The sequence below is a fragment of the Artemia franciscana genome, chromosome 10 (assembly GCF_032884065.1).
Source record: "Artemia franciscana chromosome 10, ASM3288406v1, whole genome shotgun sequence".
Classification (NCBI taxonomy): Eukaryota; Metazoa; Arthropoda; class Branchiopoda; order Anostraca; family Artemiidae; genus Artemia; species Artemia franciscana.
Window position 1 is genome coordinate 10,984,856 of NC_088872.1, and position 18,928 is coordinate 11,003,783.

General features: G+C 34.1%; 1 protein-coding gene across 1 annotated transcript in view; it reads right to left on the minus strand.

The window, feature by feature from the left end:
* Positions 1-656: 656 nt before the first annotated feature.
* LOC136031776 (CTD small phosphatase-like protein 2-A) overlaps positions 657-18,928 on the minus strand; it is a 34,335-nt gene continuing 16,063 nt past the window's right edge. The window contains exons 3-8 of the mRNA XM_065711543.1: positions 17,499-17,820; positions 11,175-11,425; positions 8,613-8,842; positions 6,933-7,059; positions 4,949-5,044; positions 657-3,787 (exon numbers count right to left, since the gene is read on the minus strand). Of these exons, the coding sequence (XP_065567615.1) occupies positions 3,722-3,787; positions 4,949-5,044; positions 6,933-7,059; positions 8,613-8,842; positions 11,175-11,425; positions 17,499-17,820 (1,092 nt within the window). The 3' untranslated portion in view covers positions 657-3,721. The remainder of the gene's footprint in view (positions 3,788-4,948; positions 5,045-6,932; positions 7,060-8,612; positions 8,843-11,174; positions 11,426-17,498; positions 17,821-18,928) is intronic.

The following is an 18,928-nucleotide window of genomic DNA, read 5'->3' on the forward strand; positions in this document are numbered from 1 at the left end:
TCTTTAGACTTGATCGGGTTCGCTAGGACCAAATTTTTTCAAAAACCCCATATGATCCTGATGGGGCTAGGCATATTCTTCTTTGGACCCCCCCCCCCCCTACCTTGTGGAAATTCATCCATATACAAAATTTACCGGTCAAAAGAAAGTAAATGACAAAAAAGAATAATGAAGAAAAGAAGGAAATTTTGAATATTCTCTCCCTATTCCAACATACAGGCAGAATGTACGGTGTAGAAGATCCTATAGTATTTATTTTTACATTTTTTATTAAAATTAATGCTTTTTCCTGGTTTTGAGGGTTGAGTTATCATGAGACGGAAAGATAAAGATTGACGAAAACAAATTGAAGATATGAAATCAGTGGCAACTATAGAAGAGTTGCCCTGTGATGGAGGTGCACAGGTATAACTAATTGGGATTAACAAGTACGAGTAATTACTTCCTGTGGACTTGGTCTGACACTAATCAGACGCTTTACAAGCCAAAAAGTTTGGGATGAGGGACAAAAAAAATTTGTCCCTCAAAAGAGTAGAATTTAAATTACTGGGTGCGAGGATTAAAGGTTTGACGGGTTTATAGGTTATGACGGGTTTTCAAATATTTAAATAAATAACAAATGATTAGGTGATCTGTGTTTAATGTGTTGCGGGGAATTACTTTTTTTGTATATTTATGTTGATGCTGTAGGCTTGTATTTACTTTGGCTTGATTTACTTTTATTTTGTCAGTGCTAAAGTATGTAACATTGCCAGTGCTAGTTTTTATTTTCGTAGTGTAGGTAACATTGTCTATGTATGTAGCTAAAGTATGTACTGCAGTTAGTGCTAGTATTTATTTTCGTAGTGTAGGTAACATTGTCTATGTATGTAGCTAAAGTATGTACTGCAGTTAGTGCTAGTTCTTATTTTCGTAGTGTAGGTAACATTGTAACGTTGTTAGTGCTAAAGTATGCCACCAGACATGTGTCTTTGGACTATCGTATGAAGCATTAGTGGAGCGATCTATCTGATAGTATTAGGACTATAGACTAGCTTTAGAATATATATAATAACTTGAAATTCTCCGTTGGATAGAGAGAAATAACTGGACTTCCGGAGTTCATATTGTAGTCTATGTATGTACTGCAAATGTATTGTGTATTGTAGTCTATGTATAGTAGTCTATGTATGTAGCTAAAGTATGTACTGCAGTTAGTGCTAGTTTTTATTTTCGTAGTGTAGGTAACATTGTAACGTTGTCAGTGCTAAAGTATACCACCAGACATGTGCACTGGTTTGTCATTTATTTTTGTAATTGTTGGAAATTATCTATCTATCTATCTGCCTACCGGCTGGTCATTTCGAACGACTGATTTGGGAGATATTTCTATTAAAATTAACAAATAAACACGTATCCGTGATCATTCGTCTGGAAAAAATATACCAAATTCTACATCTTTACAGATAAGAGCTTGAAACCTCTACAGTAGGGTTTTCGGATGTGCTGGATCTGATGGTGTTAGTTTCATAAAGATTCCTTAATTTTTGGAGGTTTTTTTCCGCCCTTTTCGAAAAAAAGGAATATTTTATCAAGCTCATGACGTTCGAAGTGTAACATCAAACTCAATGAACTTTATATATTTGGAATAAGCATGAAACAAATTATTCTTTTGATGCAATTATTGTAATAAAAATTATTTTTTTTTAGTTTGGTTACTATTGGCCCGAGTCGCTCCTTACTTACAGTTCGTTACCACGAAATGTTTAATTCCAAACGCATTTTGGCACATAAGTAGAATTTCCATAATCCTTTCTTTTCTTCATTCCTTTTATTTCCCCTAATTTCTCTTTGGCTACTCAATTTTGAATGTGGGAAAATTTTCCGCGTGAGGAATGCCTCAGACCCAGATTTAGATATATTAAAATTTGTTTCAAAAATAGCATTATAAAATCAGGTTTGAAGTTATTTTCGAAACTTTCTAGCGTTCGTAGTTTTGATCGGGTTGGCTAAGACCTACTATAAAAAAAAAAAAAAACTATACAACGTAGGTATATTAATGTTTGTTGCAAAAATAGCATTTTAACATCAGGTAAAAGGTTAGCCTCTCTGGTACCCATAGTTTTGACAGGGCTAATTTTAATTGGTTTCATTCAACTGCTTGCAATTTAAAAAAGTAACTTTAAATTAAAAGCAAATATCAAAAAGTATACATCATTTTCATTTATGCGAATCTTTCGGGTAAAAAAAGGTAACAAAAGTCACAAGAACCAACAGGTCATTAAAAATATAACAATCAGACAGAACCATATTTTAAAGTTGTGAAGCTGCAATTCTAAACTTCAACTAGAAGCAAATAAGGGAACTTTCTAAAAAATGTAAAAACAACAAGTCAAAACAAAGCCAAGAAGATTTGGTATACACTTTCTTTGAAAGGAAGTTGGATATTTTCAGATCATTGTAGCAACTGCTGGAATACCCGAGCCAATGCATAAAATTTAGTTCACAATAAAGCCTAAACATATGAATTTTCAGCCTTTATGAAGAATTAGTATCTTGACCGATTACAGAACATGGACTTGCTTTATCTTATTATAGCACTTGTGTTCAATGAAATAACCTTACATTTGTATATAATTTTACGGTACTTTTAAGATAATTAGGTATTGAATTGTAAAATATGTTTCATGGACTAATTAGACAATTAATATCAAAATACCACTTTTTTAGTGCTTGACATATATTAATTGTTATGAAGACGTGGCAGTGCTGGTTTTTTAGTCTGCGTCTAATGACAATGGACTAAAATGATGTGAGCAATAGCCCATCTGAGGTTTGAACACTGAAATAGATTAAAAATGTAAATCCATCATATAATATTAGTTTAACTATGTTTAACTCTGCCCAGTTTGTAACTATCTTTATAAGAAGTTTTAAGGTATGAAAGAGGCTGTTTTCAATTTTATGACGCTTTAATGAAAACGGTGTGTGGTACTTGTAAAACATGCTGCAGGTAATAATAATAAATAAACTATTTCAAAACACGACTTTTTCGGTGTTTTCATAGAATAATGATTATGCAGATGAGGCAGTGGCTCTTTCTCATTTTAAAAATTCTAGTTATGATAATGATTGGCTAAAACGCTATCAAAAGTACCTACAGAGAGCTTTAAATACTTGGAGTCCTTAAGGCATAAATCCATTATATAAAATTAGTTTATGTTAAAGTCTGCCCGTTATGCTACTATTTGATAAGATAAACTCATCAAATGGATGAACTGCCTGCGCTCCTTATTATGTTAAGTCAAATTTCACACCAAAAAATTTCGTCATATTGATCAATCTTTGACTTTGAGCTATGATTTTTACAGGGAAAAATTCAGGACCCCACTCTTTTGTTCCAATTTGTCCAGCTTCTCTTATAGGCTGGCCTAAAATTGAGACCGTTAAAAAACGTGTCTTATATTTCTTCTTATTTCAGTGTGTAAGAAGCATTCAAGTTGGACATATTTTTAAAAATTCGTCTTTTTTTAAAGACGAGTTGGAAAAATAACAATAAAAATATGAGGAGAACATAGATACTAAATGGGTGAGAAATTGAGCCAATATGTGCGTGACATGTGTTCCCTAAGTAACTATATACCAACTATGTTATCAGCAGATAAAAATTCATAACAAAGAGAAAAAAAGAAAACAAATCAATTTGTACTCGCTTTGAAGCGACAACATATATTTGAAGAGATTAATCAGGCGGTAGATACGTGAAGAGCTTGAAACGATTACGAATCATAGGACGCACATCTTGATTCTGAAAAAAAAAGCAAACAAATAATATATACTTCTCTTTAAGGACAAAAATATTTCAGTAAATGATTTCAATAAGTGTTCTTGTTATTCTAGTACTTATTCTACACATTCATATCTTTTCACATTCATTATGACGTATTATTCTTACATTTCCCAGTTCTTATCATTCTTCTTTAATTGTTCGAGCTTTATAAGCGCTTTCTACTTATATTAAAATATCTCATTTCTTACCCATTTACTTTGATAATTCAGCTTCTAAAGATAGTTTTCAATTTGTTTACATTGAAGTTCTATCTTATAGTTTTTTGTTCCACTGTTGAATTTGTATAAACACTTTAAATTCTTTCCTATATTTCTGTTAAGGACGCCACTTCAAGCAAATTTGGAGAGGGGGGACTGAATTCATCATCCTCTTTTAGGATCCCTTGTCGAGAATTTTCATCCTCAAAACTAGAGTTGGAAGTTAGGTATAAGACATATAAGTGGACATTGCCCTCGAGAGACAAAAACGACTAAGTAGCATCGCTATGTAAAATCCAGCTTCTGTGACACTGAGCTCCTTGCCCCAGCTTTGTTTCGTATTTTCCATTCGCTGGCAGAAAATTATCATCTTTATGGTTTTGTCCTTTGTTTCGTCAATTTTTTTTCTTTAATATTTTGTCCTTTTGTTTCTTCCAATTGTTTTTTTTTCCTTTTGTCTTTTCAATTTAATTTTCTTTGTTTTTTTTGTCCTTTTGCTTCTTCATTTTCTTTTTCTTTTTTGTTTTTATCCTTTTGTTTCTTGAATTTTGTTCTTCGTTGTTTTGTCCTTTCATTTCTTTATTTTTTTCTTTGTCGCTTTTCGTTCATTAAAGAAAGCTTCTTTCTATCCAAACTTACAATTTTCGGCAAAAAAATCAAAAGAAAAAAAGACTTATATAATTAACTAAGAACTGCAAAAATGGAATAACAAAGATACGTGCTATAGTCTAACAACTACTGTGATGGGCACTAATCACCCCAAAAATAAAAAATCCGCCAAAAAATGCTTGCCCAACCTCGTTTTCCCCTGATTATAGTGCTAAAAGGAGCGGGGGAGGGGTGGAATCAGCATAGGTTATATCACTTCTTTCTGCCCAGACTTCCAACTCTTTCTACAACATTAAAAAGAAAAAAGACTTACATAATTAACTAATGACTCCAGAAATGGAATTACATTAAGTAGTTCGCGGTCACTCCTGTCAAAAAACCAACTCTCAATGGGGATTCCGTTTTCCAGCTAAAATAAAAAATTGGAAATTTAGGCACAGTACTCAATAATATCTACAGCACATATTTTGGGATAATAAAAACAGAAAATACCCCTTAAAAGTCATTGTATCTTAATGAAAATCGCTCCATCAGATTCAGCCTATCCGAGAACCCTACTCTAGAAGTTTCAAGCTGCTATCTGCAAAAATATGGAATTATGTATTTTTTGCCAGATGAACCACGGATGCGTGTTTATTTGTTTGTTCTTCCCAGGGGCGATCGTATCAATCAAGTGGTCCGACCATATTGCGAAAGGGCTCATTCGAACTGAAATTAAAAGTTCTAGTGCCCTTTTTAAGTGACCAAAAAATTGGAGGGCAACTAGGCCCCTTTCACCCTCATTTTTTCCCCAAAGTCACCAGACCAAAATTTTAAGATAGACATTTTGTTCAGCATAGTCAAACAATCTAATAAATATGTCTGTGAGGATGACCTCATCCCCCCCAGTCCCCAGGGAAGGTCTGCAAATTATGAACTTTTCCCACTGTTTACATATAGTATTGGTTATTGGGAAGTATACAGACGTTTTCAGGAGGAATTTTTCTGGTGGGGGGGGAGGTTACGCGGGAGGATATTTCCATGGAGAAATTTTCATGGGGGAAGGGACATTTCTATGAAAAGCGCGCCAGATTTTCCCAGCATTATTTAAAAAAGATCAGAAATTAAATAAAAAAAAAATTCAACTGAAAGTAAGGAGCAACATTAAAACTTAAAATGAACAAAAATTATTACGCATATGAAGGGGTTCGTCCCCTAGTCAATACCACGCTCTTTACGCTAAAGTTTTTTTAGTGCTTTCAAAAGAGCTGTTTATTCTCATTAAACAGCCTTAGTGATTCACGGGTCATTCTTAAAGAATTGGAACAAAATTCGAGCTTTAGCGTAAAGAGCGATGTATCGACTAGGGGGCGAACCCCCTCACATACGTAATAATTTCTGTTTGTTTTAAGTGTTAATTTTGCTCCTTACTTTCAGTTGAAAAACCTTTTTTTTTATCTAATTTCTTACCTAAGAGATGAATTAACGTTAGGGAATCTGAAAAAAAAATATTCGTTGAAGAAGCTTTGAAATTTAGATATTTAGAAATTTGGAATTTTAGAAATTTAGATTTGAATCTATTGCAAGGCGTGCTGTATATAACTGCAGAAAGCATAGATGAATTCTTGGGAAGAGGAGCGAAACTATCAAAACTTAAGATGAGGATACAGGTAGCAGCACCAGTTTGTTCGTTTTTGACAAGCCATCTAGTAGGTAGGTAGGTTATTTTATTCAAAAAACAATACAATAAACTTTCATTCATCAGCTAAAAAAAATAGGCCGCAATGGCCAATAAGCATAGCTGATATCAAATACGATCCATTTCTTTACAATATTTCACTTATCATCAAAAAGAAAAAGATGTAAGAGTAAATAAATACAACAGAGTATGTTGCCAATGTTCTTAGCCAAAAATATTTCGTCCCTTACATAGATTTTGCTATAAGATACAAGTCTTTACATAAAACTAAGAATCCAAAACATAACTTATTCTCGGAAAGTGTTATTTTGCTCTGTGTTTCAGCATATCCAGATGTTTTTGGAACTGGTAACTACGAACACTTAAATAAAACACAAAAATAAACACAAAAAATTAAAATAAACAACGTGTTTTGATCGCTAAAATCAGTATGAAACCTTAAAAAAAGCGTCAGCCTAAAAAAACTTAAGTTCAGTAGATGGGACAGAACACACCAAGTAGAAGAATTTCGCTTGGGCAGTAATATTCTCAAACACCACACACGCTCACAAGCAAGAGTAACAGGCACTGATCACATCACAAACTAACAAAAGTTAATAAATATTGATATAATGTTTACCTGATAACCGAAAGCTTGAGGAGAATTATCAATAATTACTGTTTTTGATAGATCACGTCCAAGAATGGTTAAATCTTTGACATAGTTGCCGTTGACACATAGACAATGCTCTCGGAATAGCCGGTGCCTACAAAAGAACCAATAATAACCACGAATCCACATAAAAAAAAACTAATAATAAACTGTGGCAAAGAAATAAAAATTAAGCAAAGAGAAAGGGCCGCACATTTTTTTCAGTTAATTGATTTGGATACTAATAATCTCGTTTTTAATTACCATGAGTAATTATAAATATTCCACACATATATTCTTTTATTTTTTAAAAACAAACTTTTCGAGAGTTCAGAATCAAAGTGAACCAAACCTTTTTTTTTGTTTTTTTTTACTATTTTCAAATAATGATGCAGCAACAAAGCTATAACCCTTATTCTTCAGAACATTCATCAACTAACTTATAATTCTTTAGCTGATATATTACACAGCAGTTGCTTTAGTCCTGCAAAATATATTTTCCTTATTCAGAGACACAATGTTTCAATCCACATATTTTATTTTGTCCTAATGGCATCAGATTTTATCATAAAGTTATTATTCGCCTTCTCCTAGCCAGTTTATTTTCAATTGTTTACTGATCTTACCATCTAGTTTAGTCAATTTTCAACTATACAATCATAATTATTGGATATTTCATGGAACGAAATTATGTAAATAATGAACTTTTCCGCGCAAATTTTATTAGTGAAATATAAACCAAATTACTGAGATCAGCAAGATTAATTGTATATATCCCAAACAAAAACTGTTCCATTTTCACAAGTGACAATCAAAAGATTTTCCCTCCATGTAGTTGACTGACCATCAACAAATATAACACTAGTCACCGTTTTCCTGTGAAAATCAAGAGAAGTCAAAAACTTTAAAGTTTTTCCGGACAGACACGAACTCTACCATTCCAACTGCCACAAGCAACAATTTTGCTGTCTTGCCGTATGTATATACATGAAATAACTATTTGTTAGAATCACTACTTTATTCTCAAGCTTCCCACTTATTCCATCACTACTGAAAACCGAAAGGTTTTCCGCTGTTCAAAAAAAAAATATGGCGGCAGTGGCAGCAAGACGGTAAATACTATTTAAAGTCGATGGTGGCACAGTGGCTTGATGCTCTGTGAGGTCCAGGGATCGATCCCCAATGCAGCAACGTTTTTTCATTCATTTGTCTCACATGTTTCTTTTTAACCTTGTTGCAGCACAGTAGATTGATGCTCTGCTTGGCAATATGGGGCTCGGGGTTCGAACCCCACCGCCGCAAGGCTGGGCGATAGGCTTGCTAATTGTCCCTGTAAAAAAGACCAAGCAACTGAAACGTCGATTCAACGCCCTATGCGCCAGCAACAGCTCTGGAGGCTCTTAATCCTTTATCCTTATTTAACGTCAAGGTATTTGTGACGCCATTCATATGAAACACATCTTGCTTTCTACAGCTAACAAAATAAAAAAGCTAAAGTTTTGTTGCAAAGAGAATAAACAAAAATTGACTTTCTTTTCAGAAGTGAAGCTCGGTCGCCTGGTACTATGTATAACTAATTGCATAATAATGGGAATGTATCGTCCTTAAAAACTTGGATTTCGCCATTTAAAAAAAAAGTTTTAATTTACTTTTCTGATAAACACTTACCTAATCCACTTTCGATGAGGATCCACCAGGTTTAAAAGTTTATCAGCATATATACGTTTCGAAGCTGTGAAAAGGATTACTTCAAACATTTGAGAAACTCTTTCCAGAAACTCTTTGAAAAAGGGCCGAGTTCGCACAAAGACCTGGTAAGTTGTTTCCTGGAAATCAACTGGAAATGTAAAAGCTGCATCGTCCAATTCTGCTAAACTACAATGAACCAGTGTTTCATCCTGCAAAAAGGACACTGATCAGAGATTATTATTAGCAGGCGCCACATTCAAATACAAAGAAACGAGGATGGCAAATCAATAAAAAAGAGGCTAAAAACATATGGCGCTAAACAGCTTAATATGCAGCTTTCCTTTGAAGTTGCAACTGTCATTAGGAATCACCGGATAAATAAAGTTTAAATTTTTATGGATTAAATACGCTCTCAAATTTAACGAATAAGTCTTCCTCATTTATTTTCACGGTTTAAAGCAGGTTATTAGAGTCGAATGGAAATGTACAAGCTACAACGTCCAATCCTGTCAATCTACAATGAACCAGTGTTTCATCGTGAGACAAATGGCATTGACTAATAATTACAGGTGTGATTATTCACAAACACAGGTGTGTCCACTCCCGAATGCACCCCTGAACACACTCACCAGAAGACATAACAAGTTGGAACCAGGTTATTGCCGCACAACGCTGTATCAGCATTCTTTTGTTCCCCATTTATGTTCTGTTTAATAGCATAAAGTAGTCGAAATTTGTGTTCGTGCAATTTTTATGTACCTTGTTAATAGCTCAGTTTTAGTGCTTCTTAGTACTATGTCGAGCAAGTGCATAAATATATCTATGTCTATAATTATTATTAGCAGACACAATAGCAGGCGTCAAATTTAAATAAAAAGAAACATGGGTAAAAAAGGATAATTATACTCCTAAACCATTGCTGGCGCATAGGGCGTCGAATCGACGTTTCAGCTGCTGGGTCTTTTGTACAGGGACAAGTTCTCGCTTGTTGCCCAGCCTTGCTACGGCGGGGATCGAACCCCGAACCCCGTATTGCCAAGCAGAGTATCAACCCATTGTGGTACAACAAGGTTAAAAAGAAACATGGGTGACAAACAAATAAAAAAAAGCTATAAAAAAATAGCGCCAAACAGCATAAGAAGATGTATGTTTACACATCTTTAGGAAGCAACGGATTGATAACACCTGAATTTTTACTGATGAAAATTATAGAAATTCATATTTTTGTTATTTTTGAAATTTAATTTAATAAAATGATATATATATATATATATATATATATATATATATATATATATATATATATATATATATATATATATATATATATATATATATATATATATATATATATATATATATATATATATATATATATACATATACATATATATAAAATAAATATTATTATAAATATACAATATAAAACTAAATAAAATTTTCAAAACTTCGAAATTTATAATACATTTAACGGGCCAACTTTTCTTGTTTATTTTCACTGTTTAACACAGTTTGTTTCCTGAAAATCAAACGGAAATGTAAAAGCTACTTTGTCCATCTCATCCAAACTACAACGACCCAGTATTTCGTCCTGAAAAATTCCAACGATCTATCATTTTATGTACCAAGGAGAATGACAATTAAATCTGATTATTTGAATTGGTTAAGCAGAAACTTATACAACCATATATATTCTTAGGTAATTAAAAAAATATCAAAATTCAATTTTTAACAAAACAGACCTCTCTACACATTAATGCAGTTTTAGTAATAGCTGGTGCCAAAAAAAAGAGGCGGGCAAAAAAAATAGCAAAAAATAAGCTAAAAATGTGATGTACCAAATAGGTTAAGGTTTGGTTTTCTTTGGAGGTGTGGTTGTCTTTAGGAAAAGATGAACGATTAATGTTTGAATTTTTACAGGCAAGCGTTGTAAAATTTAACAAATTAGTTTTCCGTATTTTCACAGTTTAACGTCATACTGCACTAAAAACTTCAAAGTTCTGAAACAACCAAGGGAAAAATCTTACCAGGAGTTAAAAGTCTTTTGGTATCCTTGGTATTTTAATAATGACCTGTATTAATAAAAATCAGACCCATCATTGCCCCCTCTCGTGATTCTCCCCTAATTTTGATGAATTTGTTTTCATTTAAGTGTATCTTTCTCAAGGTGATTTCTGATGATTAGTTTTTCACTATATAACTAGATTTTTTCGCGTTTATAGATTTTGCGTTTATAGTATAGCATGAAAGATAGAAGCCACTAACAAACCTATTGGCATAACTTGCATAAAGGATCATGGTAAGAGTCTCAGCAGAATTCTAAAAAGTGCATTTAAATAACAATAGAAAGTTGAGTCTAAATAAACACTAAAATAAAAATAGGAATACGGTACGCATACAAGATGGTGTCTCGAAAACCCTCTGATTTTGCAGTCTGTTCCTAAAATTATTTGGTTTTTTTACGTCTCTTTCCCCCCCTCTTCGACAGTTTCTCTGTTCCCCATATGCCAACATTATAGACTTCTTCAATGATATACGTACCAAATCAAGGACAAGTGTAAACTCAGGACTACTCCTAGTTTTTAAAGGCAAGGCAGGGCATCTCATCCTCATTTCAGCTGTCAAAGGTGGCAAGTTTTTAATAAAAAAGTAGGGATCAAACACATCCCAGTCGTCATCTTGAGGTTGATTGAGTCGCTCTTCTATAGCTTGTGTTATTCTTAGCTGCATTTCAGTTGACATACAATCATTACCATCTGTATAATTCTCTTTCTCAGAATCGTTCAATTCCTCTGAAATTAAAACAATCTTTTGTTAACATATAAAGAAAAGGAGAAACATCAGTGCTAGTTACACCAGTTACACCAATTAAACAGTTACACCAAAAAGTAACTTCCCTTGTTGCTCAAGACGGCATTCAGAACTGTAATTCTCATCCGTATATTCTCGGTTATGGACATTCCAATGGTTCAGTTTTCATTTCAATCTGACATCGTTTTTGTTCGATTTCAGGCTGGTTTTAAAATTTTCCTAAATTAGCAACACATTTTTATCATCAAGATTAATTAAAAATAATAGTTACCATTCTTAAATCAACTTCTCCATTTCTTTCTCATTTGATAGTATTTTTTGTCTGAAATACGTTTTTAAATTTTGGTTACTATGGGCTAGGGCTCGTTCTTCATTAGGTTGCCTTAAGAGGGAAACCATGATTTAGAATTTAAATTCAATTCTTATCAATTTAGTGTCTTGACACTAAATATACACAATAAATATGGAAGGTAGAATATAGGAACCCCAAAAAGCATAGGCTATGAGAGGCAGCATTTAGTGCTCAGTTTTCCCCTCATTACAACTGAAAAAACTCAGATTAAAGCTAGCTTTAAAAAACCTCATTTTGAAATAACAATGCCCCAAAAAATAACAGCAGTTCTTTAGATAAGTACGTGCAAGGTATTACTTACAATAAAGTCTAAGACAATAAAAACGAGAAACAAAATAATTAAGAAACAAACAACCAAGCAAGGGTGATTTTCAGCCAGTAAATAAAACTGGGTTTGGACCCCTCCCCCCCAAAAAAAGGTTGGTTCGACTTGTAAAACTACTACTACTACTACTACTAACTCACTGCAGCACCAAGCCGCCTGAGGCCAACACAGCTAACCACGCTCCTCCTCCAACCTAATCTATTCAAGGCATCCCTCTTTACACCCTCCCAGGAAGCTCCCATTTTCTTTACATCTTTATTTATGACATCCTCCCAACCCAGACGAGGACGACCTGCTTTCCGTGTAGCCCCAGACGGTTGGCCAAAAAGGATAATCTTCGGCAATCTGTCATCCTTCATCCGCAGAACGTGACCAAGCCATCTCAACCTTTCTTTCATTATAGCCCTAGAAAGTGGGATTGAACCACATTTTTCGTACAATCTACTGTTTGAAATACGGTCAGTCAGCCGGGTACCCAGAACAATCTGTAAGCAATTTCTCTGAAAAACATTTAGTAAATTTTCGTCTGCTTTTCGGAGCGCCCATGCTCCAGAGCCATATTTGACCACTATCATCATTGTAACTTCTAATATTCTAATCTTGGTTTGCTGACTTATCTTCCTTTTCTTCCAAACTTTTTCTAACTGTGAAAAAACACCCTGAGCCTTAGCTATTCTACTTTTAACATATTCACTGCTCCCACCGTCTTTACTAATAATACTACCAAGGTAAGTGAAGCTGCTATCCTGATCAATCTTTTCGTTACCCAGCGTCACATTTTCATCTTCACTTACTCCTAGCCTTAGTGACTTAGTCTTCTTAACATTAATTTTCAAGCCTATTCTAGCACCCTGAATTCACAAAACCTCAAAAATTCATTCAGTTTGCTCACACTTTCATCAAATATGCTTAAATCATGAGCATAATCTAAGTCCAGGAGGGTTTTTCCTCCCCATTTGATTCCGTTGTCTCCAATTGCCTTTCCTGTGCTCCCTAAGACGAAGTCCATCAAAATGATTCATATAAAGGGAGATAGAACACGACCCAACTTAACTCCTGATTTAATACAAAACTAGTTGTTAACCTCATTTCCGCAGCAGTATTATTCTCGTACATAGCACAAATCACTTTAATGTATTTTTCTGGTATACCATACAAGGATAAGACCTTTGCTAATGCTCTTCTATCAACTGAATCGAAATCTTGCTCATAATCGATAAAACTGAGGACCAAAGGTGTTTGACAAGGAAGGGACTTCTCAATTATTAACCTAAGAGTGAAAACTTGGTCGACACATCCCCTACCTTTGCTAAAACCGCGCTGTTCTTCCCTTAGAAATTTGTCTACAGAATCTCTCAATCTAAAAAGTATCATATTACTCAGTAATTTGTTACCTACAGAGACCAGACTAATGCCTCGGTAATTACGACACTCACTCTTGTCACCTTTCTTATACAGTGGTTTAATTAAGGTTTTCCTAAAATCCTTAGGTACTTCCTCTTTTTCAAAAATCATATTCATAGTCTTCAGTAGCTTATTTCTAACCTAAAAGCCACCATATTTAAGAAACTCATTTATCACACTATCAGCACCTGGAGCCTTATTATTTTTTAATCATTTTAGTACTGTCGCTAATTCTTCCTCAGAAAACAAATCTTCCTTCACATCCAAGGTATCACAAACTTTTTCATTTTCATCTATATCTTTTCCTGCAACTGTATCTCGGTTTAGCACAGTCTCAAAATGTTCCGCCCATCTTTCTTTAACTGTTCCCTTATCACTAATCGTGGCCCCATTCCTCTGGAACTAGTACAGATTGACTACTCCCTTTCAATTTATTAACATGCCAGTATAATATTTTATTATTATGCTGTCTAGCTGCATCTTCCAGATACTCAGCAATTTTATCGATGGCCTCCACTTCACATCTCCTTAATTCATATTTTAATGCTTTCTCCACTTTCTTTACATTCCTTTTGTTTTCATACGATCTATCACTCTGATAATTCGTGTACAAACCCATTCTACTCTCTATTAAACATAAAGCTTTTTCACTAATATTCCTAGTTGCAGTCTTAGCACTCTTTCCTAAGACACCATCAGCAACTTCACAAATTGTTTTTCTAAAATTATTCCATCCATCTTCCACATTGTCAAATTTTAAACTCTCAAGTTTAGTATTCATCTGTTCCTGGAAGATTTTTCTCGAATTTTCATCAAGGAGTCTACCAACATCATAACTTTCCGGGAGGTAGTTACCCTTTTGAAATTCCAGCTTTAAATTAACCTTAGACACTACTAGAAGGTGATCACTACTTTTAACACAATAACAGCACTCCTATACACCATAGTATCTTGTATTGATCCTGCTAGTCTTCGGTTTACAATAGCATAATCAATAAGGTTAGCTGTCTTACCATCACGTGGATACCATGTCAACTTATGGGACATTTTGTGACCAAACACCGTATTGGTTATAACTAGGTTATTATACCTACAAAATTTCAAAACCCTGTAGCCATTACTGTTTTCTTTTCCTACACCAATTTTACCTAGGCTAAGATACCATCTATCCCTATTTCTACCAACCTGGGCGATAAAATCTCCTAGCAAAAACACCATATTTCTACCTGGTACCCTGTCTATTTGCTCCTGTAAATTAAAATTATCTGAGTCACTAGTATCTCCGTCAGTTGGTTCAACAGGGGCATATACTACTATAACTGATGCCCTGAACTTTTTCGTCATGAAATGAGCGATTAGTATTCTATTATAATTAAGTTTCATCCTGATCTCTCCGCTTTAAGCGTTTTCCAAGATTTCCGGTCCACCCCCCATCAATTGACACTGGATCCGGTCGGGATTTAAAATAAGACATCTAAGTTAAGAAGTCCTTCTACATATGAAATTTCATTAAGATCCAATCACTCCTTCATAAGTTAAAAATACCTCATTTTTCTAATTTTTCAGAATTAACCCTCCCTCCCCCCAACTCCCCCAAAGAGAGCGGATCCGTTCCTGTTATGTCAATCATGTATCTAGAACTTATAATTATTTTTCCCATCAAGTTTCATTCCGATCCCTCCACTCTAAGCGTTTTCCAAGATTTTAGGTCCCCCCCCCCCCAACTCCCCCAATGTTACCAGATCCTGTCGGGATTTAAAATAAGAGCCACGAGACAACATCCTTCCAAACATCAAATTTCATTAAGATCCGATCACTCCTTCGTAAGTTAAAAATACCTCATTTTTTATTTTTCAGAATTAACCCTCCTCCCACCCAACTCCCCCGAAGAGAGCATATCCGTTCCGGCCATGTCGATCACGTATCTAGGACTTACGATTATTTTTTTCGCCAAGTTTCATCATGATCCCTCCACTCTAAGCGTTTTCCAAGATTTTAGGTTCCCCCCACCAACTCCCCCACCCAGTGTCACCGGATCTGGTCGGGATTGAAAATAAGAGCTCTGAGATACGATATCACTCCAAACATCAAATTTCATTAAGATCTGATCACTCCTTCGTCAGTTAAAAAATACGTCGTTTTTCCTAATTTTTCAGAATTAACCCTCCCCCGACTCCCCCAAAGAGAGCGAATCCGTTCCCGTTATGTCAATCACGTATATAGGACTTCTGCTTGTTTTTCCCACCAAGTTTCATCCCGATCCCTCCACTCTAAGCGTTTCCCAAGATTTTAGGTCCTCCCCCCAATGTCATCGGATCTGGTCGGGATTCAAAATAAGAGCTCTGAGACACAATATCCTTCCAAACATTAAATTTCATTAAGATCCCATCACCCGTTCGTAAGTTAAAACTAGTTCATTTTTCTATTTTTTCCAAATAAACGGCCACCGCCCCCCAGATGGTCAAGTCGGGAAAAATATTATTTCTAATTTAATCTGGTCCGGTCTCTGATACGCCTGCCAAATTTCATCGTCCTAGCTTACCTGGAAGTGCCTAAAGTAGCAAAACCGGGACAGACAGACAGACAGAATTTGCAACCGCTATTTGTCACATGATTAATACCAAGTGCCATAAACAAAAATAATAATATTTCTTTAAATAGAAATATTCTTTATCCTCAAATTTAATTAAAAATCATCTAACAAAATGTTTTACTAAACCAATTTACAATAGTATCGAACTCGTTAAAAAAGACCTTTAAGGCTAGCTACCAAACAACCAAGATTAGCTTTGAAAGCTTGTGTTTAATTATTTTACTTCGTTCAAACGAACTTATCATCTCACATTATTTTATTTATCAGGTCTTGGTTTAATTTCGTTGAAGTAAGGACGCCAGTCCATTTTAAAAAGTTTTTTTTAATATTTTTAGTTTTAAAGTTCGCATTTTAATGTATATATATATATATATATATATATATATATATATATATATATATATATATATATATATATATATATATATATATATATATATATATATATATATATATATATATATATATATATATATATATATATATATATATATATATATATATATATATATATATATATATATATATATATATATATATATATATATATATATATATATATATATATATATATATATATATATATATATATATATATATATATATATATATATATATATATATATATATATATATATATATATATATATATATATATATATATATATATATAAGGTATAAAATTACACTTTAAGGTATAAAATTGCAGAAAACTCAACTTTGCTGTGACCCGATCTCTTTTGTCGAGCAAAAGCATGCACCAGATATTACGAACCCCGCTCAACTAAAACCTCGCCCAGTATTCTATTACCAATAGGTCAACAGGATGACCAGTGTGAACAAAACATAGAGAAAAAAGGAGAAACACCCATACTACCCATGCAAAGACGCACATCTTCTTGATGTTCGTAGTGGGAGACAAGTTTCCAGTCCAGGGTTTCTTACAATGGCAATCCCAATCGTACACTTTTTATTTCGATTCACCGTCATTTTGAGGGGGTTTCAAGCTCTTTTCCGAATCTGCCTAAAAGTTCCTTTCGCAATAAACTTTTACTACTGAGTTAAGCCTATATAATAGTTATCAGTCCTGGATCGCCTTTAAATGGAAAACTTTCCACGCTCGACAGTTTATTTCAAACACATTTTATAATTTTCGGTTACTATGGGTTGTGGATCAATCTTTACTAGGTTGCAGCTATTACTACAACCAAAATTACACAAAAAAAAAGAAAAGCATTGTCCAAGAATCGATTATTTACCAATAAAAGACAAGACTAAAATGCAGAGTTGTTTTAACAGACAAGAACTCCCTTTCTAAGCGATTTACCATATGTACACAAAAATTTGTATACGTTAACCACACTGTTCTCAAAAACTCACCATTTGTAAAGCTACTTTGAACCAGACTTTGTTCATGATAGAGTGGCCTACTATTATTTGGCTCAAGCTCTTCCTCGCTTTCAGAGTCACATCCAGCATAACTCGGACTGAACAGCGAGACTTCTAAGGGAGTCCCTGATCCACTCCAGTCATTCTCCTTGGAGTCTTCGGTTTCATTTGCATCTTTTTGCAGGCTGAATGGAGCTGACGTGATGAGCTGATCATCATAAGTGGCGATCGTCACTGTAACTGCCCGTAGTTTTCTTGGAGATGCGGCGTAATTAACAGTAGTTCCACCAGGTGCATTCTCGTCAGCCACGATCTATAACATAATTAAATTACATACGTTTATATAATTGATTTGAAAATGACAATTAAAAATTTCACTGGTTTCGTTGTTAGAAAAGGGCCAGAAAGTTTATTTTTGAACGGTCCAAGGGCCCTTAATGTGGGAAAAAATTACACTCGTCAATTCCCGGGGCACGGTATCATACAATACAACAAATTGGACCGAGGGGACAGATTTTCTAAACATGGTTAAAAAAAAACCTTTTTTTTCGATCGGCTTGAAAATTAAATGTTAAATTTCTTGGGTCAAGACAATTCACAAATAAAGACTACAAAAATATTAATTTGCCTGAAAATGGAGCCCAAAAAAGGTCTGATAAACATTTTTTTTTTCTGAACAGACTGAAATTTCAAACTCTCAAGCTCCTATGCTAATTAAAATTCATTTTTACAATTTTGATTCTTGAGACAACATTTTGAATAATGACTCTATTCCCAGTGTTTGTACATTTATCATACACATGTTTGTATCACATTTGTATATTTATCCTCCCAGAATTTTTCTGCAGCTTACTTTTATAAGGTTATTTATTTATTATCAGCTTCTTTTTGACTTAAATCTTTTTTTTTTTTCTCATTGACTTAAATCTTATAGTAGTGCTGACGTCCGAGACGTGGAATTGATTTCAAAATCGAGGATCTGTTAACCAGAAGTATTGTATATCAGGGATTTTATACAAGATCATCGCAAGCATTTCCAAGCCTATACCGAAAGCCCAGCCAATCTTGTCCTCTATGCCAGTTTTAACCAAACACCCCACGGCCTAGGAGTATCACCCTCTAACCGTTTAGTTTCACGTCGGGCTCAAAACTCGGGTGGGTAAAAGAGAAAGATGCATTTAACCACCAAACTTCGTTGTCTTATTTTCCAAATAGATGTTTTACAGGGGCAGCAACACAAGATTTTAGGTTATCGTCGACCACTCTTGCAGCAACACGATTGTGAACCTTTTATTTTGTCTCTGTTCAAATTTCATTTTTAAATATGTCAAGGCTATCTTCCGTTAATAAATTTCGGTTGAATAACCCACGTTTTGGTGAAGTATTACACCTTCATCTACCCGATGGAAAACTGGATAATG